General features: G+C 47.7%; 4 protein-coding genes across 4 annotated transcripts; 1 reads left to right on the top strand and 3 right to left on the bottom strand.

The window, feature by feature from the left end:
* Window positions 1-565: 565 nt before the first annotated feature.
* UCRPA7_4973 (hypothetical protein) lies at window positions 566-898 on the bottom strand (the record flags this gene model as incomplete). The annotated part of the gene is made up of 1 exon (XM_007917529.1): window positions 566-898. The coding sequence occupies one exon, from the start codon at window positions 896-898 to the stop codon at window positions 566-568; it is 333 nt and encodes a 110-aa protein (XP_007915720.1).
* An 822-nt stretch (window positions 899-1,720) lies between these two features.
* UCRPA7_4972 (hypothetical protein) lies at window positions 1,721-3,972 on the bottom strand (the record flags this gene model as incomplete). The annotated part of the gene is made up of 4 exons (XM_007917525.1): window positions 1,721-2,233; window positions 2,410-3,166; window positions 3,338-3,582; window positions 3,796-3,972. The coding sequence occupies 4 exons, from the start codon at window positions 3,970-3,972 to the stop codon at window positions 1,721-1,723; spliced, it is 1,692 nt and encodes a 563-aa protein (XP_007915716.1).
* A 17,910-nt stretch (window positions 3,973-21,882) lies between these two features.
* UCRPA7_4971 (putative arginase family protein) lies at window positions 21,883-22,845 on the top strand (the record flags this gene model as incomplete). The annotated part of the gene is made up of 5 exons (XM_007917528.1): window positions 21,883-22,170; window positions 22,221-22,420; window positions 22,488-22,543; window positions 22,606-22,694; window positions 22,750-22,845. The coding sequence occupies 5 exons, from the start codon at window positions 21,883-21,885 to the stop codon at window positions 22,843-22,845; spliced, it is 729 nt and encodes a 242-aa protein (XP_007915719.1).
* Window positions 22,846-23,397: 552 nt separating this feature from the next.
* UCRPA7_4970 (putative agmatinase 1 protein) lies at window positions 23,398-24,680 on the bottom strand (the record flags this gene model as incomplete). Its single annotated transcript, XM_007917521.1, has 2 exons — window positions 23,398-24,121; window positions 24,199-24,680. 2 exons carry the CDS (start codon window positions 24,678-24,680, stop codon window positions 23,398-23,400), a joined length of 1,206 nt encoding a protein of 401 aa, XP_007915712.1.
* Window positions 24,681-25,658: the final 978 nt, after the last annotated feature.

Genomic DNA, 25,658 nt, shown 5'->3' with positions numbered 1-25,658 from the left:
GTCCCTCTCCTTCTCATGACCTTTACTTTAGCCCTCATGATCATCAGAGCAGACACAATGGTGATACCCATGGCTGTGGCCTGAGGCATGTATCATTACTAGAGCTGATAAGATACGCACTTCCCGGAGTGTGTACTGGGGGTTGCCGGCCTCATATAACATCCTGTCACTGAGGCGAGTGGCTCCCTCTGCATGTGCTTTCCCTAGCTGCAGAGCATCTTATTCGTGCTACCTACGGCGAGCAGAAACTCACGGGCACCAGCCAGCTCCTCGGCACTCAGACTCGGGGCTGATAGCGATTCGCCTCTACTATCCTAGTGCGAGTCCGAGTCCACGTCCAACTCCGATGACAACGGCTTGCTAGCAAACCTGGCGCTTCGGCCGGCTAAACCGGTCGCTTGACTGATGCTGCCCCTGCTGGTCGACTGCCATCCGGCTCTCCTTAGCTGCTTGTTTTTCACATCTGGGGACCTAGTGCTTGACGAAAAGCATCCGCCAAGCCACCGAGAAATCCAAGGCCGAGGACCAGGAGGACCGGATCGCGCAGATCTAGGAGGGCCAGCCGCTAGTTGGCCATCCGCTTGGACATGGTGTCAATGGGCCCTTGTCTTTGGTTGAGGCTGGCGAGGTGGTCGGCGGCGATGCGGGCCGCACCTGGCCGGTCCTCGATGGCCTCGCGGGAGGGCTTGCTGTTCATCGGCCGCGGCTGATTCAAGAACTTGCAGGCCGATTGGGTATCGAAGTCGGCGCCGGTGCGCCAGACATTGAACAAGGCCTGGATGCCTATACCGACGGTGGCCAGCTCGGAGTTGGCTGCGGGGAGGATCGGGTTGCCGACTGAAGGCGTGGTGGTATTATGCGTAGTCCCAGTTGCACTCGTAGCCTTAGTCGGCCTCATAGCCTCCTGCCCATCCTTATCTGTGATGCTGCCGCTCTTCTTGCCAGAGCTGGCTAAGCTGACATCGGAGGTTGTGCGTGAATCTGAGCAAAGGTGCGGCGCAGCGCAGTACCATGGCTCCGTGTTGTGATCGGGCCTGCTAAAATTGATTACAGGTGGGCAAAGACTCTTGGTGGCTTGCGCGATAGACCATCTGGTGTCCCTTCTCTCCTCAGCCAGGCCGACATAGTGACTGTCAAGCATACGAGCAACACAAGGAGGACGTATATCTAAGTATAACTTTGGCAATAATAATAATAAATCTCATAGGAGCTGGTTGGAATGGCCTGGCTTACATATAGGTATACTTGGAGGAGGTTGCCACTGCTTCCTCGATAGATGGAAGGCAGGTAGGTCTTCGTCTAATCTTGTTCACGACAAGCACAAACGAAAAGTCACATGGCCTTCTGTTATATCACTCCTTCCTTTCTTCCGAATATCATGAAGTAGTATATCAACAAGCACAAGCATTAGTCAAGCCAAATCTAGACTACACCTAGGTAGGCTATATAACAATGGTGTAGGACGCAAGGAACAGCACAGCACAGCGCCATTTCGCCATGTCCGACCACTCGGCCGGATCCGAAGTCCGGCCTTCAGAGATACCATCTGTTGTTCGATAGTCGTATCAGATTTCGCAAGCCTGTGGTATCCTAATTGTACAAATTCCATCCACCATCCCTCAGAAGCTAACCTTCCCTCTGTCGTCAACGTCTGCCTCCATGATCATAGACAACCAATCAATTCCTCAATTCACAGCCATATATCACCCGACATCAACATCTAGAGCCACTCAACCTTACCCGTAACATTAGTACGAGCATCAGCACCAGCCTCTGCACCTTGTCCAGCAGTTCTATGCCCGCAAAGGTCTGCAACCCGGCGGCCGACGTGCTCAAGCATCTCCTCCATAGGCAGCACGAAGGTGAGGCACGACGGCACGCCCAGCTGGCCGCCGGCTGCCGTCAGCATGCCGACTGCCACGCCGTCATCATCCACGACCGCCGCGCCTGAGTCCCCACGCCCCGAGAAGCCGCTGCTCTTGTCTGGCGCGTCCGTCACCGCCCACGCCTTGGTCTCGACCGCCACCCCGCCGTGGTATGTGACCGCCACGACGCGCAGTTCGTGCAGCCGTCCTGCTGTCGTGCCCGTTGTGCGGCCGATCTTGTAGACATTGACAGGACGCTGGCCGAGCACTTCCTTGAGCTTGGAGGTTGAGTGGGATGTGCAGTCGACATTGCTCCGGTCGATGCTGGGGGGTGTGATGTAGTCCTTGCGAGCGAAGACGGGGAAGACCTGTTTGATTCACAGGAATTAGCTGGGTCAGGCAAAATGTACAACTATGATGATTGGGGGCAGATTTGTCAGAATGAATGCAGATAGGGCAACTATCAGCAAATGGAGGAAAGGATAGAGATGGAACTGGTCATGGCAACGGGTGAGTGGAGTGGTTATTAATTTGATGAACTCACATTGTCAACTCCTTCCAGGTCTGTAAATCGACCCGGATTGAGCGTGAGGAGCGCCCAATCAGGAACAAAACCCTCTTTAGTCTTATCGCGAAGTCCAGAAGACAGCAGAACCGTACCCAGGCGTCGCCGGTGGCTAGATGCTGTATCGTGTGCATCATCCAGAGTTTGGAGTTTGTCTTTCAGCGTGTGGATGCGCCTTTGCCACATGGCCATGTTTTCCTCTTGCTGCTTCGTAAACGGTAAGCCACTGTATTGTTCCGCAAGTTCCTTCTTGTCCTGCAGAGCCGTGTTGTAGCGCCTCGCTTCGATGAGCTGCTCATCCAGCCATTGTCTCCATCTTGCCTGGTCAGCTGGAGATGGGCTCTCCACGACAAGTGGTTCGGCCGACATCGAGATGGGGTCTTCGGGTGTTCCTACGAAGGAAGCAGTCTTTAATACCAGGTGCTTGCATGATGAAGGAGGGATGGAAGTGTGCGTGAACCTACTATCTGATGAGAAGCCGTGGTGACACGTCAAACCGTACTTATGACCATCGATCTTGATATAGCCGCATAATGTAGCCGTGCTGTCTGTCGCTCTAGTAGTGCCAATACTACGCCCGATGGCGGGGTTGGGTCCAAAGTCATGTTCGAAATCGTTCTTGGGGTGCCACCCGGCGGCGGCTTCAGTTCCGGAGGGGTGAGAAGGATCGTCATTGTCGCTGCAAGGAGTCGCTACAAACTGGGCAATCTCGACTGCGATGTCGACGAGGCCACGACTACAAAACAGACATATTAGTTCCATTCCAGTTGAGGGATTCGATCCAGTTGTGTCGGTGAGTCCAATTGGACAAGATGAAGTATACCGTCGGAGAAGGGGAGGAGGGAAACGGCGAGGAGGGAAGGCAAGGAAAGGAACACCGAGAGCAAGTAGTCCAACAAGTACTTACCTCACAAAGATCTCCTGGCAGCGGGCTGCCAGTTCAGTAGCGACGCAGACATCGTCAAAAATAGCATCTTTGCGAACGACGACAAGGTAGGTCAGCAGCCGCTCATGGGGGTCGGCAGCATTGGACCAGCCGATGCGGAAGGGGCCGGCGAAGTTCCAGCGGTCACCAAGGCGAGCGCGCACCTCGACCAGAAGCCGGTGTTCCAGTCCACCATCACCACCACTGCCGCCGCCATCTGTGCCCTCCTAGTGGCGCAAGACGGGATGCTGGTGTCCGATGCTGGCCAGAACTTTGATGTCGGGGGTGTTCTCGATGGAGCGGCTAGTAGTGCTGATGTTTGTGCCGGTGACCGCAGCGGAAGTGCGCGCAAGGAGCTTGAGATTGAGGCCAGGGTAGTAAGAGGAGGAGGACGAGGACGAGTGCGCAGTAGTGGTAGACGGTGGCATGGCAGCACCCACGCTGTTGTTACTGGCCTGGTTGCCATCGGCGGCGGCATCATTCACAAAGTGGTCGCCTTCGCTGTTGTTGCCAAGGACTGTCGAAACAGCACCAGTGCTGCTGCCGCTGGTGGCGGGGCTGCTGCCAGAGTGGCATGCGTCTCGCTCATTGTGCTGCTGATGGTGATCGCGATGCATAGTAGGCAGTGATGCTCTGATTTTGTTGAAGCTCTGATGATTCTAATGAAGATTGCGATGGCGATGACAACGGGGAGAAGGATCAAAAGCAGGGGGCACAAGCAAAAGGCAATCAGCAGCCTCCAGCAGCGACATGACTGTCTCTATTTTGAGGCTGAGGCTGAGGCTGAGGCTGAAGCTGTTGCTCCCAGAGTGCTGAGGTGTCATGGTCCGTGCGCGCGCTAAGACGAAAGATGCCTTGCGCTAGCACAAAGGTGGGCAAAGCGTGCACTCCCTAGCCCTGAAGCTCTGGAGAAAGTACTGAGTGTGAATAAGGGCAAAGAAATGACGGCTGACAGTACTGAAACTTCGGCCAGAGAGATGGGTTAAGAGTGGGAAAAAAATAAAATCGAATGAGCCTTGAAAATCTAGGGGAAACAAAAATAACTCCTAGCTTCTGATGCCCTACATTGACCACGTGCACCCAAGTCCGGACATTTCCAAGGTTCCCCCACGCTCCGCTCTGGCTCTGGAGAGGTGACCCTAAAGATTTAAGGTCAGTGGGTTTTGCCCCAAATGGTGTAAGCGGCATCGCGGCCAACTGCTCCTCCCATCTCGCTCTCGCCAATGCACTGAGGCACTGAGCACGAGAGACTGCAGGCTGCGGGTTGGTAACGGGCAACCATGGATATGAAGATTAATAAATTGACCCACAATTTACTCCTTTTGTATGCGTAAAATATATACAGGAAATATCAGTTGAGCAATATAAAGATTGGTTGGACCTTTGATCAAGTTCGATTGGATTGTATTGTGGAGAGACTTTGCCCCAGCCCAGCCTCCCTCGTCGATTGTCAGGCGGCGCGCAGTTGACATTTCAGATGGTCTCTTTCGTCCACTTGATCTTCTCCTGCCTGCTGTATTTCTCTTTCCTTTCTTTTCTCAATGAATTCTCATTCCCCTGAACTTGGCTTAATGAACGGGCTCCTGGTATTACCACTCCTGTTTTGTACTGCGCTCAGTGCGCGCGGAATTGCATTTGTGTCGTCATGTTCTGGAATATGGAATCGCTCGATTGAAGGGGATAGACCGTGGTGTTTCTTGTCCTCCCCTTGCGTTCTTTAGCGATGGAATTGATGAAGTCCTAGTGGGTTTCCTACGAAACCAACAGCTGCTTTGATAGTCTGTCTCATCTCACATGCTAAGGGCTTCTCCTTGTTGGGAATCGAAGAAGAACAGATGTTCTATAGGTGGTAATTAGATGAGGAACGGCCCCATAATGCGGGATCATACTGGCACTCAGACGGCTTGGTCATACCATGTTGCAAGGACTCTGGCCCCGAAGGGGTAATTATCGTCTTTAATGCAAACTCACCATGCGTACGATGCGCCCACTTCATGAACATGATAAGGTGCGTCCACGTCAAAGTCGAGCAGATCGAATAAGCCATTGCTCGATGATTTACTGTGAGACGCAACGCAATGGTGTGCGCTGGATTTGTTTGTTTGTTGGGTGTTCATCGATCGCGCAATATAACCCTAATGGCCTGGACCACGTTGTTGAACTGTGAAAAGCTATATCTCACGTCTTTAAACCCCCCTGGAAGCCGTCAAAGTCTACTGCTACACAATCAACTTTCAAGGATGTCATCTCTCAGCCTCCATTTACTGTATTTCACCCTGCTCTAACTGTGCATCCCCTGTGTCGAGAATCTGAAATGTATGATAGGCAGGATGCAGTTGACGGTAGTCGGGACAGAAGCACATGTCTTCGACACAGTCCTCGCCTCACATCTATAATGAACATCGGAGAGTCAGATGTTGTCAGGCAAAGACCTAAGCACTTGGCGATGATATTGTAAACACTTGAGCCAGGCGATAGTCGTTGCTTATGTCCTGGGTCCAATATCAGAGCTGCCACCGCTACCTACTGTTAGGCATCACTCTGCACTCCGTCATCCTCGTCCGTCTCACTCCGATCAATTCCATTCATCCCCCACCTCCTTCATCAGAGTACGATCTAGGTGTAGGATCGTGGCATTGATAATGCAAATGGCACATCATTATAACAAACTTACAGAGTAAGCTCGCTTAAAGCTCACCCAGGCATGCTGCTTTTGGAAATCTAGGAGAGCCACTTTGGGTGAGCGGAGCCCCAAATGGTGCCGCAGTGGGTGACCTGGATGATCCAGGTGATTTTGGATGAGCTATCGACACCATAGCTAGCGTATGTATGCTGGCATATATGCTATGATGTTTTATTGAAACTGTAGAACCTTTTATTATATAAATGGCTGATGCTTCTCGTTCGTCTTCCGATTTGAAAAGCCTCCACCTAACTCTATATCAATCTCGATCTTTGACTCTCCATGTCCTTTCGTATACTACTCATTCGCAGATATAATAATGAATGACCAAAGGCGACTGGAAATGTTAGTCAGAAAACAGCATAAAGCTATCAATAAAGCTAAACAGCAAGGCTATCAATATAGCCTTTATAGGTGCTGGCTAGGACCCAATCGTTATGATCAAATACTATCTTACGATATTGTCATAATGAGTTATACCCTTCAAAAGCTCTTATCACTCTTATTAAGGCTATTATTAATCGATAAACAAGGTTATTTGTAGCTTAAGACACTGCAGACTACCAATGAACCGGCTTAGCTAGCCTTAGGAAAGAACCACAGGTTTCTGATAGAAAGCCCAAGCCCGCCAGAGTCGTAGGCCTGTTGGAGAATTGTCAGGTATCACGGACCATAATATCATAGTCGGGCCACGTCTCACGAGGGCTATTCCAACATAAGCCTGTAAAGAATCTGGAGTACTTACTCCGTTCAATAAGAACAGAAGATAGAGCCTCACAGGAGTAGCGACCACCGCTGAGGTCGCCGAGGTCGCCGGTAGAGGTCGCCGGTTAAACTCGCCAGTCGAGGCCACCGATATTGTCAGAGTCACATAGATCTCAAGCCCAGTGATTTCCAGGTAACTTTATCAAACCCTAAGGCTAAGCTCCAGTCTGAGAGCAGCATGACTGTTCGTATAGGAAGAATGAGTCAGGCACTATTGAAAAGCCTAGGGAGGAAACAGAAGTTCTTCAAGCAGAAACAGATCGAGGAGAGGAATTAAGGTAGCAGGCAAGAAGGCACAAACGATAGTCAACAAGCATGGAAATAGGAGGGGAGAGGGATACTTCTAGAAAGTTAAAAAGCGGCGCCCCTTCTTGGCGTGCTTTTTGCTTGGCAAAAAGCGGTCAAAATCGACAGCGAATTCGCAAGTGACTGACATTACAGACAGATGAGAGCCGGTAGGAGGATCATCAGTATTCTCCAGTATAGAAGTCTAGTATTCATAGTTTTGATTAAGTAAAATTTTTAATTGAGCAACTGTGGCGGAGTGGTCTAACGCGTTAGTTTTAAGCACTAATAACCGGAAGGTTGCGCAAGTTCGAACCTTGCCAGTTGCATTTTTTTTTTTTTTTTTTGCTTCATGCAAGTCTGTCAAGCACCATGACTTTCTAGAAGACGAAGGGGAAAAAAAGGGGATAACCTTAGCAATGATCCACAAATGTGCAAATACGACTGTGAGTTTTTCTACTAGCTATGGTCATACATGGAAATCATTGCAATACTTTGATATTATACCTGTCGGTTGCAAGGCCTTGGTTCTATTTTTGGTTTTGCGGTAAGTTCAACTGGGGTGGCAGATTAAGGCTCCCACACAGCGCCAACAGTCAACACACCCGCTGCACACCCACTGCACAGGTTTAAGCAGCAGCAGTGCCGGCCCACCCACGAAAAAGGAAATGAGTGAGGGCAAGATTCGGGGAGTATTTTAATCTGCAGTAGAGGCTTGGCTGCTTTGGGAAGCAGCTTCTGGGCCTCCTCGGGCCATGTTAATGGTAGAGTAGTCTCGAATTCAGCTAACGTAGGGAGCCCAGCCTTCAAGAGTGCCAAATCGATCGACTTGTCGAAGGCTAAGTCTGCGGCCAGGAGGTCGTGGAAAGATATTGCGAGAGACTCTGGAAGACGCTTTCGGGTACTGTATGTTGGCTGCGAATAGCTTCGGCAGGGCCGTTGAGAATAACGTGTTCGTTCTAGTAGATCAGACGAACGGACGATATAATAGTATTCATACCTTCACCCGACGCTGAGCAATTGTCCTGATACCTCGGCCTGGGAGTATCCCGAGGCCAGTTACGTTTCGAAGCACTCCTATATGCTCGGCCCACGAAAGAAGAGTCTCTAGTCCATCCATTACAATAGAGTCTATCGGCGCATAGAGATTAGGGCAAGACTATAAATATAAAGATCATAAAACGAAGGCAACAGTCTCACGAAGCCTACAAAATTTGTATTACCGCTAAGCTAGCCTACAACGGGCTCGAAACAGAGCGAAGTGGGGCGGAACGGGTTAACACCCGGGAGGCGTCAAAGCTTATTGACCACATTACAACGGGAACGTAACTTTCAGAGATCGTATACATTCAACGACTGAGACCGCATGTATGGCAGAACATTTATTGTCTATCGCTCGCCCTACCATAATCCAGATTTCATTTAACATAGCTAAGAGAAAGCCAATTTTAACTCTACTCAACATAAAAGAGGAAATAGGCTACAAAGTTGATACACCAACTGATCCGAATGAAAACACGAATCGCTTCTACTCCAACCTCAAACATATTTCCATTAGTGTATATGAACGGACGAAAAAGGAGTACAAAGCCTTCGTAAACAGGCGAAACCGCAAGACCATATTCAAGTCCCAACTAGATTTCTTCCCAGGCTAAGTAAGAGAAAGGTAAGACCAATACGAATCTTATTTCGTTAGCTAAAGTTAACGTAGTACCTACAGAAAGTTGACTACGATAAGGACACTGTCATACTCGCCCATAATACAAATGTTAGACTATACAGATTTCTCGTAGACATTTGTTATAGGTTCGGACTCAACTTGTCGCTTCTCTTCTTTGAAAATAAAACAGCTTGATTCATGTCTATTGTAAAGGTATTTGCTAGTTATGTCTTACTGGAAACTTAAGAATGACGATTATATAACTAGTTACAAACCCACACTATTCAAAGCACCCAGCCCCCAACATTCTTCAGTCTTCCCTCGAATATCCAGGAAAAAATTTTACATCTTCACACTTCCTAAAGGTAAATGGATTATCAAGGATGTCGAGACTTTCGAACAAGACAATCAAAAGCATAAACGACCCTAGCGGTTTCTATTATCCACTCAGCAAGGGTATGACAGTCCTTAAAGTTAACGGACAGATACGACAAAAGGCTCCACCAGTCGTATACCGTAGGACAAACTTTCACTTAGATAACATAGACGATATCATAAAGCTGCTAGTTGCTATCGGCCAGATTAGGCACGATAATATCGAGTCACTCCAGTTTACTTAGCAAAGCAAAGCCGATACTAAATACAAATAAGATACCGCTCCCGATTATAAGGATCACCACCTAACACTCCCCATCCTTCACATTTTGGATTGTATTCAGCTGCTAAAGCAGTATAGAAAGCTCAAACAATTGCACCTTTACTTCGAGAGCGAGTTGATCATGAATATACAACCTGATGCATTCATAGCTGATCCCGGCATTGAAGGGCTGTGCTCAATCAGAGGAATCACGACAGTTAAGATCTAAAATCTTAAGGATGTTAATCTAAAGCAATACTACCTTACCAAATCTATCAAGAAAAAGATAGAGAGCCCTAAAGAGAAAACATAAAAATCAAAGAATAAAGAGATTCAAATATATACTGCTAGGCTGCTAGCCACTTTAATCTCCTGCTACATACAAGCAATTGCCATCTATATTCTACTAAGGTGCCAATTTGCCACTCTATATATCATCTATTCAAGGTCCGGAAACGACTCGTCATCATGAACTTCGTCCTACGACACAGCAGAACTCGAATCGTCGTAGAAAAGACTGTCGATATTCAGAAGATTAAGAATGTTATCATCGACAGGGTGGCAGTAGCTAGATACTGTTTGAGCGCATTCTTTGGAGCATATTCGAAGGTCTCTTACGCAAATACTACATCGCTTAAGCAAGAATATAACATCCGCTCGCAAAATACCGTTGTATAAGTTGCTAATCTCCTTCCATATCGCATCCCATCCTGCGTGGCCGATGCTAGTATGAACCAGCTCCACTACATCCAGAATGTTGTCCTCAGTAATCACTTTCCAGTCCTTCTCTCCATCCTTTTTCGTAATAGCCACTAACATTTGTCCGTTTGCATCTAATGCGAAGGTCTTTCGGACATAGTTGCGTCGACTGAACTCTTTCTGCGACGATGGCGGTATACGTTAATCAGTTAACCAGTCGATCAGGTTTTGCCTTTCAGCCTAAGATACCCAACGACTGTTTGGGTTATCCTATACAAATTGGAGAAAAGCTATTCTGATACTCGACGCAAAGAGATCACCAGCAGAATCGTCAGTCATATTATAAACATTTCGTTTGTCATATCGAGTCACATAAGACAGATCCTAAGCGTACGCACATAGTCGAAGGCCTCGATTTCAGGCATACACACTGAATCGACTCGATTCCAGGCATACTCTTACCATCAAGAGTGCTATCTTTTGCTTGGTCGAGTCTTCAGATCCTGGTAATGCCCTAGGTGGAAACAACTTTGCTATATCACTTCTTCCATAATTCTAAAAGCTCATTAGTAACAGTTCGGAAAGTTGCTCCCTACCAATATAACGTCTACTAAATTACACATCGAAGCAACGTTAAATAGCACATTTAATATCGCCACAATATAAAAGACTATTGTCAACGACTATAAAAGGATCACAAGTATCCAGATTCAACCATTAGCAACCGTTAACGATATTAGTAGAGTCATATCAGAAATCAATAAAGATAAGACAAGATTCAAGCACCATCGACATGATAGCTCTAAATTGGATAAGTTTAGAAGTCTTATATGCTAGAGCCTTACTCCCATAAAGGTATTGAGTAATATAGTTGCCTAGACAATTAAAACCGTAAGGGGTCAGATATATCTTCACATTAAAGTCAACCTAATTCATGCTCAATATAGACGTTTCCTCCAAGTAAGGCAATCTTTGTCATAGTCCAACATATTATCAGTATATGACGAATCCATACATTTTTACTATATCGTTATTGATAGAAAGCTAGACTGTAAATACTGTATCAGCAGATTATGACAAGATTGTAGAATTCTTTGAAGATTTGAATTCGTATCTTAGATGATTGAAGGTTTTAGAACATCAAGTTCTAAATATACCAAAGCTAAAGGTTGCCTTAACAAAGGTCTTTACGTCAGTCTTAATCCTTTATGCTATTTGCACAAAACATATGCAGACGAAACGAACTGATAATATAACATCGATTCATTCTCAACCCTGACTTTTCAGACTATTACGATTGATTTTGTTCCGCTTGTTAGAATATATATAAATGCTAACAACATCTCTTAATCAAGGCTTTTCGAAGCCTTATATCCAGCGAAGATGCCGAACTAAAAAACGCATACGAACACTTCCACAAAATGATTCAACGAGAACAAGATACAGTCAGCATTATCACATTTGTTAGAGTAGAGCAGCTTAAACTTAATACTAGTTCTATACATAAAGACATTAGACAAAGCCTAGTAGCAATTAAGCAGCTAAGTATTAAAACTAGTATAATACATACACATACCAAAAAAAGTCTAGCCATCGCAGAACATATAAATGACAACCTTAAGTTTATGCTGGCTGAAAAAAGTCAATATTTCGAGAGTAAAAGCTTCGAATTGACAATACACGTTTCGGAAACTAAGGTATTTCACAGACTAAGAAGTCGCTAGCGAGTATGACCTTATTTTAACATGGTTATCATCGCTCGATTTTCATAAAAAACAGTAGGACACGTTCGCGAAACACCACGAAGGCACCGGGAAATGGCTGCTAGATTCCGATATATTCCAAAAATGGGTCAATAATGAAGGGCCTACAACTCTTTAGTGTCCTAGTATCCGTATACACACCTAGTCATTATGTTTATCCTTCAATACCAGCTAACTGATAAATAAGCTAGCGCCAGAAAGACTATTATAATATAAGTTCTTCATACCTAGCGTTCGCCATATGACTTAGTCTTGCTACTCACACTCACAATAGATCAACTGCTGTCAGTTACATTGAACATAATGCTGAAAAAGAACAAGTCTCAATTACATACGTATATTACGACTATAAAGATCCAAAGACAAAGTCTAAAGTCGGCATTTTATCCAGCATAACCTAGCAATTAGCCAAACAATATAATTCAATACCTTCCGAAGTGAAGGCATTCCGTAAGAAGTATATCGGCAGAAGAACTCATCCAAGCTTGAAAGAGTGTATCTCGCTTATTAGCGCCCTAGCAAAGCTTTTCGAAAGAACTTACATCTTTATTGATGCCCTGATAATATTTACTGGTTTATTTCGTCCAATTATACAGATTATTGACTTAAATTTCGCATGTCTTAGGACGAATGCCCGAAAGAAAACAGAGAGACATTTCTCCACATAGCGAAGAAACTAGAAAGTTCTATTCGTCTGTTGATCACCACCAGGCCTCACGTAGACGCCCAAGCAAGATTTCCAAGTTTGTCTCGAATCGATATTATAGCGCATAGATCAGATATTCAAACCTACTTAGAGTCCAAGATTGACACAAATTATAGAATAAGTCTCTTCATAGACAAAGATCCAAATTTAAAGGCTAATATTATCAAAAGTCTCCATATGCAAGCTGATAGCATATGAGTCTATCCCAAAGTTCCAATATTGAAACACATACGCCAATCCAAGCAAGAAAACCTGACATTGACACCAGGTTCCTACTTGCCCATCTTCAAATACTCCATCTCTACAGCCAATCAAGCGCTAAAGCCGTTCGAAAGTCTCTAAATACGCTATCAACAGGAGTATACACATTCTATAAAGAAGCCATAGAGAGAATCAAAGAACAAAGCGAACATAATAAGAATTTGGCGAGGACGACACTCACTTACATATTCTATGCTAGAAGGCCTCTCAACATTAACAAGCTAATCCATGCCATCAGTATCAGTATTAACACTGACGATAGCCCCATTAATAAAACTACGTTGCCTAAGACCGACATCCTCTTCAACACATCCGCCAGCCTAATTAAAGTTGATAAAGAAAGTGGCCACACAGGATTTGTCCATTATACATTGCAAAAGTACCTTGAAAAGCACTCCAAATTCCTCCTACCACATCCCAAAATCGAGATAGCCAAGCTATATCTCAAATATCTATCTTTGAAAGTCTTCACAAGCGAACCATATAGTAACAAGAAGAGTCTCAATCAACAGCTGCAGACATACTGTTTTCTTAATTACGCTTCACACCATTGAAGGCTTCATCTCATAGCGAATCAATCTCCTAACAAAATAAATATACTTCAAGCTTTTTTAAAGGATTCTAACAAGCTTACTTCCTCTATTTAGGTCTTATATATACCCCAATATCGGATAAAAACCTGGTACAACCGCTATCCAAAACAAGTTGCACCACTACATATTACAGCATACTAAGGTTTAGATAAGGCCATCGCTAGCCTCTTACAAAGAGTTTTTCATATCGATAGTCAGGATAGCCATAGAGCGACCGCTCTACAGTTGGCTGCCCAAAATGAGCACACTCGAGTAGCAGAGCTCCTCCTGGAGAGAGGGGCCAATGTTAACATAATCAATAAGAGAAGCGAAACTACACTAGCTTAGGCAGGCAAGAATAGCAACAAAGCTATTGTCAAGCTACTACTTCAGAAGGAAGCAAATCTACTAGCGAAAGACAAAGAAGGATGGACCGCACTCCACTAGGCGGTTATGAGAGGATACAATAAAGTAGTAAAAGTTCTATGCAGCTGCTACGCTGGTAGCGATACAAATGACTCGCAAAGACACAAGACACTCATTCTCGCGGCTAAGGCAGGAAAAATTGACAAGGTACAAATGCTCTTGGACAGCAGTACTGACAAAGACTGGAGAGACGATGAAGGTAGCACTGCACTAACCTTCGCAATGCCTTTAGGGCACGAGAAGACAGTACGCACTCTCCTAAATAATGGGGCGGACGTCAACGCTAAAATTAATTACTCGAACGTTTTACTACACTAGACAATCGCATATCCTACGATGACAAAGTTGCTTCTAGAAAATGGAGCCAAGGTTGACGCCAAGAATTACGAAAAGAAAACTCCTCTTCATTAGGCCGTCCAAGAAGGGCAAGCGAAAGTTTTGCAAATACTCGTTCAATTTAGTAGCGATGTCAATACAAAAGATGAATTTCGATTCACTTTACTTCACACGATAGCATTAAAGGACTATTACCCAATGGCACAGTTTTTGCTAAAGAATGGGACCAATCCTAATGAAAAGGATAAAGATGGATGGACGCCACTACACACAACAGTCCTGAAAAAGCACGATACCATAGTATATCTATTGGTAGAATAGGTTGAGAACAAACAACTAATAGTAGAGCAAATAGCCCTACAATTAAAAAACCCAGATACACCAGCATTATTAGACGAGATGGCTGACAAGAAGTCAATAGGGAGCAGCGTCGTTAGCAGTCTACAGTCTGCTGCTGACAGCGGATATGTTAAGAGAGTACTGGCGCTTTTGAAGGGTGGCGTGGATGTTGATGCCGAGGATAACATCGGGGGTTCCACAGCTTTGACTATAGCGGCATGGTTGTGTCTAAAGCACGTTGTACAGGTCATTTTGGAGAATGGAGCCGAGGTCAACAAACCCGACCAAAGTAGACGGACAGCTCTATAGCATACTATTGCTAATAATGATAGTGACTTGGTAGAATTATTAGTAGAGAGTAGTGCCGATATTAACATCAGGATTCACGGATAGACAGTATTACTCCTTACAGCGAAGAACGGAGACCTACAAACTGTAGATTACCTCGTACGATATAGAGCAAATGTTAATGCGAAGGATTATTATGGACGAGGAGCATTACATTAGGCTGCTCGATTTGACAAGAAGATTTTGGTACGCCTACTTATAGAAACAGGGGGTGATTCTAATGCTGCGGATCACTGGGGGAGTATGCCCTTGATATGGGCAGTCGAGAGTAGGCGGCATATAGTAATACAATTACTATTGGAGCTCGGCGCTGATGTCACATTGAGTGCACAGAACGGGTCTATAGCACTTCACACAGCGGCTTATGTTGGTGATGAAAAAGCTGTGTGCCAGTTATTGGCGAGTAGAGCTGAATATGATGTAAGAGCCCGAGGGGGGTTAACGGCACTTTATATCGGGGCATTCATAGGTTATTGGTCAGTTGTCAAAATCTTATTGCGGCAAGGTACAGACGTAAGTGAAAACGCTCAGTGGTTTGCTGAAGAATATAACGGCGGCGGATGTGATGGTACTCTTAGGGACGGTGTTGACGAATCTTTATCCAACAAGCTATGCTGGCTACTTCATATATAAGGGGTTGCTGACATCATAGAAGGGGAAGCCCAAAATAGCTTCAATATACAACAGCTAGCCGCTATCGATGGAAACGTTACGATAAAGCGGCTGATCAAGGCAGCACGAACAAATTTCAGAGGGTCCTGAATGATACTTAGTAGATGACCGTTCTTAGTATCAGTCTCATAATCAGTTTTGCTTCCATACCTACTTAGAAATCTAAAATGTATCTTGTATACTAACATAAGTGCTTACAACCGTTTCAAAGACTTCGTAGAACCGGCTGCAAATTACCTTATGAATGTCTTTCTTGTCTGCTAGCCAAGCTTATCGCAGCCATCGATGTGGGAAATTTGCTCAAGCATTTCCTCAATCTGTTTTGGAAGGTCCGTGTCGGCAGTCAAGCAGCTGATGACAATATGCGTAGATGCAAGCCAGGTTTCAGTACAGTGACAATTGAGACTTACAGTAAGCATGAATCAAGCTTACCGCTATCACACTTCTGACCACTCCGAAAACAGCTAAGGCAGTTGGTTCGAGACTCGCGGGTAGACTGGTCAGGTTTAGCGCTAGCTTGAATCTCTCGAGAGGAACATATATAGATTATAGATCTTTTTCACCCCTCAAAAAAAAAAACTCCTAAGTTACTTCCTTCCCAGTCTCTTCAAGGTTTCTAAGAAGCTCTTCGATGCTTTGGCTCTTCAGAATAGCAATGTCTATATCTTCCCCGAGACTGTCAACCGCCTCACGATAAGCTATACTCCACAGGTCTGAAGAAGCAAAAGCACAAGTTATATCATCACTGATAGTCGGGCGATCGGCAGGAATGTTCTGGTCAAGGTGGAGCTTCACCGTCACCAGTGTCGATCGTCTCTCCCGGGTCAATCTCTTGGTCGGAAGGCAGTGAGCTCGCAGTGGACATCGTATGTTGGGAGGCTGTACTAACCACTTGACTAGCACTACCTCGCTGGTAAGATGGAATACTCACTTGATTGCAAAAACAGATTCTTGTTGGGTGGTTTGAGGCAAAAACCGGCAGCTATTTTGCGGTAACCCTTCACTTCTGCCGTAGTGTCAAATCCTCTGCCATACATTCTTCCCTCTTTTCCATCTCGCTCTAATAAAGGCTTAACTTACAATAGAAATGCAAAGTCAACTTCCTAATAAATGCATTGAAAGGAGAGAAGCAAAATAATGCCACAGTCTGTAAACATAAGCCTAGCCCGCCGCTTTCAGACCTTAGACCATTCTAGTATAGAAAGGAATCCATCAAATTCGCAGAGACTTCAATCAATTAGCCAAATCTGATCTAACTCTAGTGTAAGGATACCGCCGCCAAGAAATCCCCATCGCGGGCTCGCAGATCTTTGGGGAAAGCGCCTGGAAGAGCTGCATCTTCTTCTCGGCGGAGCACTAGCCTGGTCCTACTGCAGTGCGCCGCAACAGGCCATTCGATCACGGACCGTAGCCAGAGCTCCAAAATGACTTTACGAGGGCGTCCGAACTCTAATGGCCTGGCATTTCCCCCGAAAACCTGACATGTCTGGCTGTGTGATCTGTCGTAGAACATGACGACTTCAGTCTCATTATCGATCTCGAACGGGCACTGGATTGTGGAGATGTTGCGGCCTTTCATTGTGACATCGCCACTACGGCCCACCGTTGCCGGGGTTCCATGACTCCCGAAATGGAGCGAGTATGCTCACTGTATACCTTTTCATTGAGTGTTTGGCTTCGCCGTGGTATTATTCGTATTTTCTTCAGTATTTACCACCGTGATTCATCCCGTATCGTGCGATGTGACCCATAAAGCCATCTTCTGTGTACTTATTCCTGATATGCATCGCTGGCTCCTTATTGTCTATGCACTTAGTGCAACAGAAGCCCCAATGGGCTGATCGACCTGACGAAGTGAAGTAGGGTGCTGAAATAATAGACATGTATCGTCGAGGTTCTCTCGTGGTGAGGTCTAGTTGCGGAAGTCCCTCATTGAATGTTTGAGTGTGAATTTCCGATGCTCTGTTGCGCAGGGACTGGCGGTCCAACAGCATGATCCTGTCCCTTGACAGATTGTTCCGCTCCGTGTAGCCTCCTGGGAGACTGAAGACAGGAGGTACACACTTCAATTCTCCCTTTGAAAGACCAGTGTGCTTAGTTGCAAGCGTGGCGGACACGGGGAAGTATAAGGGGTCTGTGGTGAAGCAAGAGTAGCAGACGCGTCTGCAAGTGATGAGCTAGAGATGACTACCGAAACGGTCGCAGGTTGCGCGGTTGGTGGTAGAGAGGGTCACGAACAAGGTCCTGCAATCAAAGTGCTTTGCGTCGATGCTGAGGATGGCGCGGAGGATGTCGGGGCAACGATTACAGACTGTTGAGTCCTGGCCTAACGAGTTGACAAGGACCATGGCCCTATGATCTACGCGCCGAAAGGCTATTAGGGACGGTAGATCCAGTGCCAAGAGAACCTCAGAGGCAAGTTCGGTAGGGAGCAGGTATAGCCTACCCGCTGGATGCTTTGGTCGGCCGTAGCGCCGTCCATTGTCGAGGGGACACCGAATTCCGAGGCGGGCATCGTCCAAGGTATGATCGACAATTCTCGATTTACGATAGCCGTATTTTTCGAGCTGATCTGGGGTGAGATACGTTGCATCCAGGATGGCGAATGGTAAACAATGGGAGATGGTGGAGGACCAGGAAACTGGTGGGTTTTAGGTTTTATCTTTGTCACTTATACCTCTTGTTACAACCAAAAGTCCGACCGCCCCAACAGCACCCCACCGTAGAGGGCAACTGATCACACGCATAAAGATAAGAGTCACTAGAGAATCAGTGAGCCAGCCAGTCAATAGTTCTATATAAGACCGCACTCATAGCCATAACCCTAGAGATGAGGAGGCTAGCTCCTCAGCTATCAACACAAGATTCCATACAAATTTCATTACATTGCATTGAGATCCCACCTATAACGGTCCTACTATATCCTATGTCCGATAGAGAATTGAAAGCAAGATTACTAATTACAGCTAAGACTACTGCTTGCTGATCGGTCTCCGACCGAATGGCGGTGAGGCATTATATATGTAGCTATAGAAGAGTCTATGCCCTCTGTTTAGGCGTAGGTCTACTGCTACAGCCACAGCAAGGAGGTGATATCCTTACATTTTCAATTCTATCTTAGCCTCTTGAGGGCTACTAGTCAACACGATAGATAGATTAAAGGAGCCTTGTTATAAACAAGAAATACATAGTCAACTAAAGTCTACTCAATTTTACTTACACAGTATGGTCTTCAAAATTCTTTGCAGCATCTATAATTTTAGGGTAATTTACCCTTAATATCGTAATGACTTGAAAGGTGGCTGCGGTGGTGATCGCGATCAGCATCGCAGACCACAGTCCAATGAGACCCCAATGCTTGATGAATGCAAATACTATTGCCAAAGGAATGGCAAGAATATTGTATGCGAAGAGACTAATTATACTCCCGGTCCGTTGAAGGCCTAGACCTCGCAGGATGCCACTAGTGATGATCGTACCAGCGTCGGCAATCTGGAACGCTGCCAGGACTGGAAGCACAGTTTTGAATAACGCTACGGCAGTGATCAGTAACCAAGGCTCTAAGGACGAGAATTGCAGACGAGCTTACCAACTGTTTCCGCATCATTGGTGAGAAGCCACCCCCATGTGTTCCGGACAAGGATCAAGAATATACTGTTGTTCAGTCCAAGTGCCAATGCCAGCATAATTGCCGTGATGGCTGAGACCCGAGCGGATCTGCTGCGACCAGCGCCGACAAGGTTGCCAATCCGGGTCGCCACTACAGCACTTGCCGAAAAGGGGATCTGGAATGTCAGGTTTGCCGTGGTTTGGATGATAGAATGCGCCGCAAGGTTGACTGTGCCGAGGTAGCTTGCAGCAACGGCCATGGCCTCGACCGCCCACCACTCCGAGCAAATCATAATCACTCCAGGGCCGGCAAGGCTGAGCAATGGCTTCCAGTTCGTCAAAGCCTTCGTGCTAAAGCCGCCGAAACATTGATATCCATCGATGAACCGCACGTACAGCGCCAGGAGTAGTGCCATGAGACTGAACGACATCGCTGTTGCAATGGGAGACCCCAGAAAGCCAATTCCAAATTTCGAAGACCAGACGAGGGTATAGTTGCTGCATGACAGACAAATCAGAAGCGTTCAACGAGAAGCAGAAGGGCTAAAACAAACCAGAATATGTTGAGAGGCGCGGTGATCAGGAGAACATATGTCGATGCGTGGAAGATATTCTGTGCTTGCTGGAACCGCTTAAGAGCCTCAAAGATGGCATAGCCTGGTGCGCCGAACCAGTAGATTTTCAAGAATGATCCAGATAAGCGGGCCAAATCGGGATCTTGGCGAAGCCACAACAGTATCGTTTCGGTGTTCAACCAGACAATGGAAATCGGGACAAAACAGATCAGCTCCAGCAGCAGACAGCGTTGCAGATGCAAGCCCAGCTCGTGCTTCTGGTCTCTGCCATAGGCCTGGGAACATAAGGTTTCCAAGGCGGTTGAGATTCCGGTGAATATCGTGAGTCCGGTAATCGTGGCAGTCATAGTTGCTAGAGAAGCAGCCGCCAGCTGCAGCCGACCGAGATGGCCGATGGAGAAGACACCAGCGAATTGCTCGGAGTACTGGAGGAAGAAGCTCAGCATCATGGGAAGCTGATCACAACTGAATTAGCAGTCATTCGCGTGGATTTTGCTGATCCCTCATGGGAGATGTTGTATTCTATACCATGGCTTTGACAAAGTACTTCAGCTCACTTAGGGGGATAGCGACCCCTTCGCCATTCTCACACTCCTCAGCATGGATGCGAGGTAGACAATTGCTTTCAGCATCTCGTTCCCGTCCTGTCGTTCCATAATTGACACTATCGCGTGCCAGTAATGGATCAGACATGTTTGCAGTGCGCACGGGGGGATATGGTCATGAACGCAAGTCGCCAGCTACAAGCGCTCGTGGGCGAAGACCGAATCCTTTACACCAACGGCGGGAGGAGGCATGCAATACAGTAACGAGGAGAGGGATGCAACGAAACTGATGCCGGCTGTTTGGAAGCACCTGAAAGGCGTGTCTCCACGGACTGACAGAATGAGTGTAAAGTTGCAACTGGGTCGTTTCCTTTTACAATGGCGACGTGCGACGTGGATAGAGCCGGAGGCAAACAGTGAGCGATAATACCACCGTACTGGTACAGCGATTAGTGCGTCGTATGAGGTGCCCCTGGGCTCGCGTCTGTCTAGGGCTGCACGGGTGGAGCGCATGGTTGCAGCATGTAGCCATGACTAAATGCCATCATTGTTGCCGCGAGAGCCATGAAGCTTGTGATCGGGGTACCGGCATCATGGATGGGTGAATGTTAGTTCGATATTCTTCAAGCTAAGAAAGCTAGTCTAGAACATGATCCGGGATTAATTCCCACTGCTAGCCCACTCTCCACTCTGATTGCGGTGGGGTAGCTGGCGCTTCGAGATAACGCTAGCTAGTCATTCCCGCCCAGTCTACTGCGGACCACCGGGGATATGCTCCAATTAGTCAAAGAATAAGATAACAAGGTTAGGGCAGGGCGGCGTTGTTCACCAATATGTGCCTCGACCAGATGCTAGATCACTTTGCATAGCGTGCCTCTTTCAGGGCTCGTTCGTGGTTTGAGCTTTCTTGCCTCGACTGTCGCCGGCTGCTTTTTCTCCTGAACAAATATCCTCCCGCAAAGCTGCGAGTCTACCAGACCACACCAGACCACACCAAGCCAGACCCGCATGATGGTTCGGTTCTTCCTGCTGTTGAAGCTCTCCAGCTTCGCGGGCTTCAGCATTGCCCATACCCTGCCTTCAAACCAAATTCCGCTGGTCTCAAACCAGGGTGACGAATATCACATTACCCCTTTCTATAGCCGGCAGAAAGGCGAGACGACATTGGAGGATGCCTTCAAGGAATTCAGACGTATTACAGATAACCCACCGCTATTCACAGGTATCACGACGTTCGCACACTTGCCAGATCCGGCTTGTTTCTCGGAAGATCTACCAGATGGTTCCTACGACATAGCATTCGTGGGCTCACCGTTTGATACGGGTGTGATTTACAGGACAGGCGCAAGGTTTGGCCCGGCCGGAATTCGAATGGGATCGCGAAGACTAGGAAAGTGAGTGCGCTCGAGGTTGTGTGTCTGCTGTTTGCCATGTCAAGACGTGCCCGCAGCCCCTGTAATTATGCCGTCTCTATACTGATGAGTGTGTGTGTGCATCAATAGGTACAGCGGACACAGTGTAGAACTTGACTACAATCCGTTCAACTCACCCTTCACGGTGGTCGATTGCGGCGATGGCAAGTGGACGCTCCTCAAGGCACGAGCAGAAAATCGAGAACTAACACGCAACCAGCGCCGGCAACTCCAATGGACAATCGTGTGGCTATCAAGCAGCTCGAACAGGCCCATGAAATAATCACATCCCGCAAGCCGGCCAACGAGACACTTGTCAAGCATCCAAAGATCATCACGCTCGGTGGTGATCATACCATAACCCTCCCCGCGCTAAGAAATGCGTACAAGCAGTGGGGTCAGCTCAGCATCATCCACTTCGACTCTCATCTTGACACATTCAACCCGAACAGCTTGAAGGACATCTACGGAGGAATTACCAGCAACTACTCTTCTGTGAACCATGGAACTTACTTCCACATCGTACGTGTCTACGACCCAGTTTGGCCCCTTCACGTGCTTACAATGCCTAGGCGAAGGATGAAGGCCTTCTCAAAGACGACACCAACATCCATGCTGGTGTCAGATTGATGCTCTTCGACCCTGTCGGAGATATCGAGGAGGACGAACGCTGTGGCTTCGACACCATCAAAGCAACCCAGATGGAGACGCTGGGTGTCGACGGCATCGTGGAACGTCTTAAGCGCCGCGTTGGTGACAACCCTGTATACATGTGAGCATGATTACGCCACCTCGGCATCAGACTTCTGAGCCACATTGCTAATTGTTTTCCAAATCAGCTCCATCGACATCGATGTCCTTGATCCCGCTTTTGCCCCTGCCACGGGTACGGCTGGTACGTCTTCTGTTCCTTATCCTCATTGAAAAGGCCGATTTTCAGCTAACATGATCCCGTAGAACCCGGTGGTTGGACGTCTCGAGAGATGTTGTCCATTCTTGAGGGACTTATCGGTATTAACCTCGTGGGCGCTGATATCGTGGAAGTGGTAAGTTGACCCTGCACAGAAATCATCCCGCAATTGACTACTGACTGTCGCTTAGGCTCCGGCTTATGACACAAATGCTGAGACAACGACCATGGTGGCAGCCGAGATGTTGTATGAACTACTGATCGTGATGCAAAAGAGCCCCCTGTGAGATCTCAAAAGCACACGCCTTGCCAAGCTGTGTAGAGGTTGTTTTAAGGCTTTGTACATTTTGTTAGCTCAACAATATATGGTCATCTATTCGCAGTTCATAGCCGGGGTATATCAAAAAATAGATAAAGTAGTAAAATTTGGCAAAATGTCCACTGCTCCTCAGCAACCTGTCACGGGATCACATAATATAGCGTGCCAAAGAAAAGAGCCTCCAGGGCTCGAGAACATGCCAAAATTTCCACGTTTTACAACATTTCATTATGAGTTTCAACATTCTAGGTCTAATAAGTGAAGGTGAAGTATGCAAATGGGAACTTTGAGAGCTATGTCATCTAATGGCCTAGCAGAGGCGAAATTCTGCTCCTCTGACTCTTAACTTGATACGATTGCATTTCTTTTGGGCGCGAATGTGTTGAGTATTCAAGCAATTGGCTTTTGATTTGTAGAGGATTATATCTTCATATCTAGCTAGAGGGAAAGATATGCATGTTCTATTAGACAATCTTTGGTGTACACTGCCGGACTTTCTTCTTGGGGAATTTATGCCACTTCAAACAGGTGACCTGATCATGACGGTCAGGATCTCGTACAGGATCTCCGCAGCCAACTGTCCCGTCTGCTCTGCGACCGTGTCGTACATGGGGGCCACTTCCACCAAGTCAGCGCCGACAATCTTCAGGTCCGCCAGCCCGCTAATGATGGCGAGGACCTCACGGCTGGTCCATCCACCTGGCTCAGCTGTGCCGGTGGCCGGGGCAAAGGCCATGTCCACACTGTCAATGTCGAAGGACAGGTATACCGGCCCCGTGCCGACGCGAGCCTTGATCTTCTCAATGACGCCCTTTACGCCGATCTTGTCGATCTCGCGACCCTTGACCATGTCAAAGCCACACTTGCGGTCGTGGGCCTCGTCACCACTGTCGAGGTAGACGCCCTTGATGCCGGCGTGCATGTTGGTCTCGTTGCCCAGAATGCCCTCGTCGTGCGCGATGTGGAAGTACGTGCCGTGGTTGACGCGCGAGTACCTTGACTCCGGCGCGTGGATGCGCGGCCGGAACGTGTCGACGTGCGAGTCAAAGTGGAGGATGCTCAGCGGGCCCCAGTGCTTGTAGGCGGCGCGCATGGAGGGGAGCGTGATGGTGTGGTCGCCTCCGAGGGTGATGATGCGCGGGACGTTGGGCGTGGTGGTGCTGTTGGCCGGGGTGTATGAAGCGATGATCTGGTGCGCCGTCTGGATCTGGGTCAGGGCGACCCTGTTGTCCATGGGCGTCACTCTGAAGGCGATGGCGTGTTAGCGATGTTCTGGAGGACTGACACGGGCATGGGGGAACAAAAGAGAGAAAAATCCTACGGGATATCACCACAATCTACAACTCGCGCATTCTTGCCGTCGAAAGGGTTGAAGTCATTCTCGACTGAATGTCCCGAGTGCTTGGCCAACCTTCTCGAGCCAAGCCTGATTCCCGTGGGGCCAAATCGGGCTCCCGGCCGGTAGGTCGTAGCAGTGTCGAAAGGAGCCCCCACGAATGCAATGTCTATGGGCTCGGACTCCAACACGTCCTTCTTGAAGCACGCAAGCTGCGGCAGATGCGCAAACGCTCCCGTGTCGGAGAAGAGCGGCGGGTTCTCTAGAGCAGGGGCGAGGAAGTCAAACGCCTGGTTCAGTGTCTTGTCGGTCGACTCCTGGGCGGATTGAAGGAAGAACGGCCGATCGACATGGTTCTCCTCGTAATGCAAGATGGCCGGATGCTTGTGCTGCTTGTGCTGCTTTCCAGATGCCACACAAGCCAAGGCTAGAGCGCCAATGCTGGCCGCAAGAGTCTTGGTGAGCATTGCAGCGTGACGGGGACCTGCGTATGCTGAAGAGAGGTGGTGGTCTTGAACAATACAAGCCGATGGCGGGCGATGAGACTGTCAAGAAGCGACCGAGTAAGTTTTGAGGAGAGATCTGAGAGATCTGGAAAGGAAAAAAAACACACACGAGACGAGGAAATACGACGAACAGAAAGACGTGCTCGAAGCAGGCATCATAATCCATTGGAAGCGCCTGGGAACTGTGGACTACCGGTACCGGTACTGCATAGTCAGGGTTGTCGGCCTCCTCGTGGCTTGTGACTCGTGACGGAGCTCATGCACGTAACCCGACCCGGCCATACTGCATAGTACTGCACCATCCTGGCTGACTCGGGCGGGATCTCTCGGTGGGTCCTCTACTCTAGCGGGGTGGAGCGCCGCCGTGAGCCCGGGACAGTCGGACAGTCCACTTTGGCCTTATCTCTAAGCGCCACCGTCCATGCCAATGAAGAGGCAGTATTACCGCCTATCAGCGTTGATGGCCTCGTGGAGATGGCGCCCAGATGGATCTAACGATAATGCATAGTTGACATGGGGCTTCTATCTCTAAGCGCCACATCTGGCTGAGTCTAGCTCAATCGAGCTTGACGGGAATAACCCTTGTCTGTGTCTTCGGGTTTACGAATCGAATCGGTCAAGATAACGAAACTGGCCGTACTTATCTACTATATGATCCAGGCTCATTTACACGCTCTAGCTTCAGACGCTAGACTTGATTGTGGCGGCGCGGCAAGGGGATCGACGACGTTTGGCTCGCGCGTTATCGTATGCTGCGGTGATTGAAAACCATATATCTCTGCTGGCCCGACCGTGAACACAAAATCTTGAAGAGAAGAGTTTTCAGAGGCGCGCCCAAGCAAAAACTGATCCGTCTACCTGCCACTATCTCGTAATTCGAGCTTGATACTGGAGCACTTGGCAAGCACAACCCTCGCAACTCGAGTCACCTAACCATCC

Source organism: Phaeoacremonium minimum (genome assembly GCF_000392275.1).
Source record: "Phaeoacremonium minimum UCRPA7 unplaced genomic scaffold PA7_03_scaffold_377, whole genome shotgun sequence".
Lineage (NCBI taxonomy): Eukaryota > Fungi > Ascomycota > Sordariomycetes > Togniniales > Togniniaceae > Phaeoacremonium > Phaeoacremonium minimum.
This window is presented reverse-complemented; position numbering and strand designations above follow the sequence as displayed.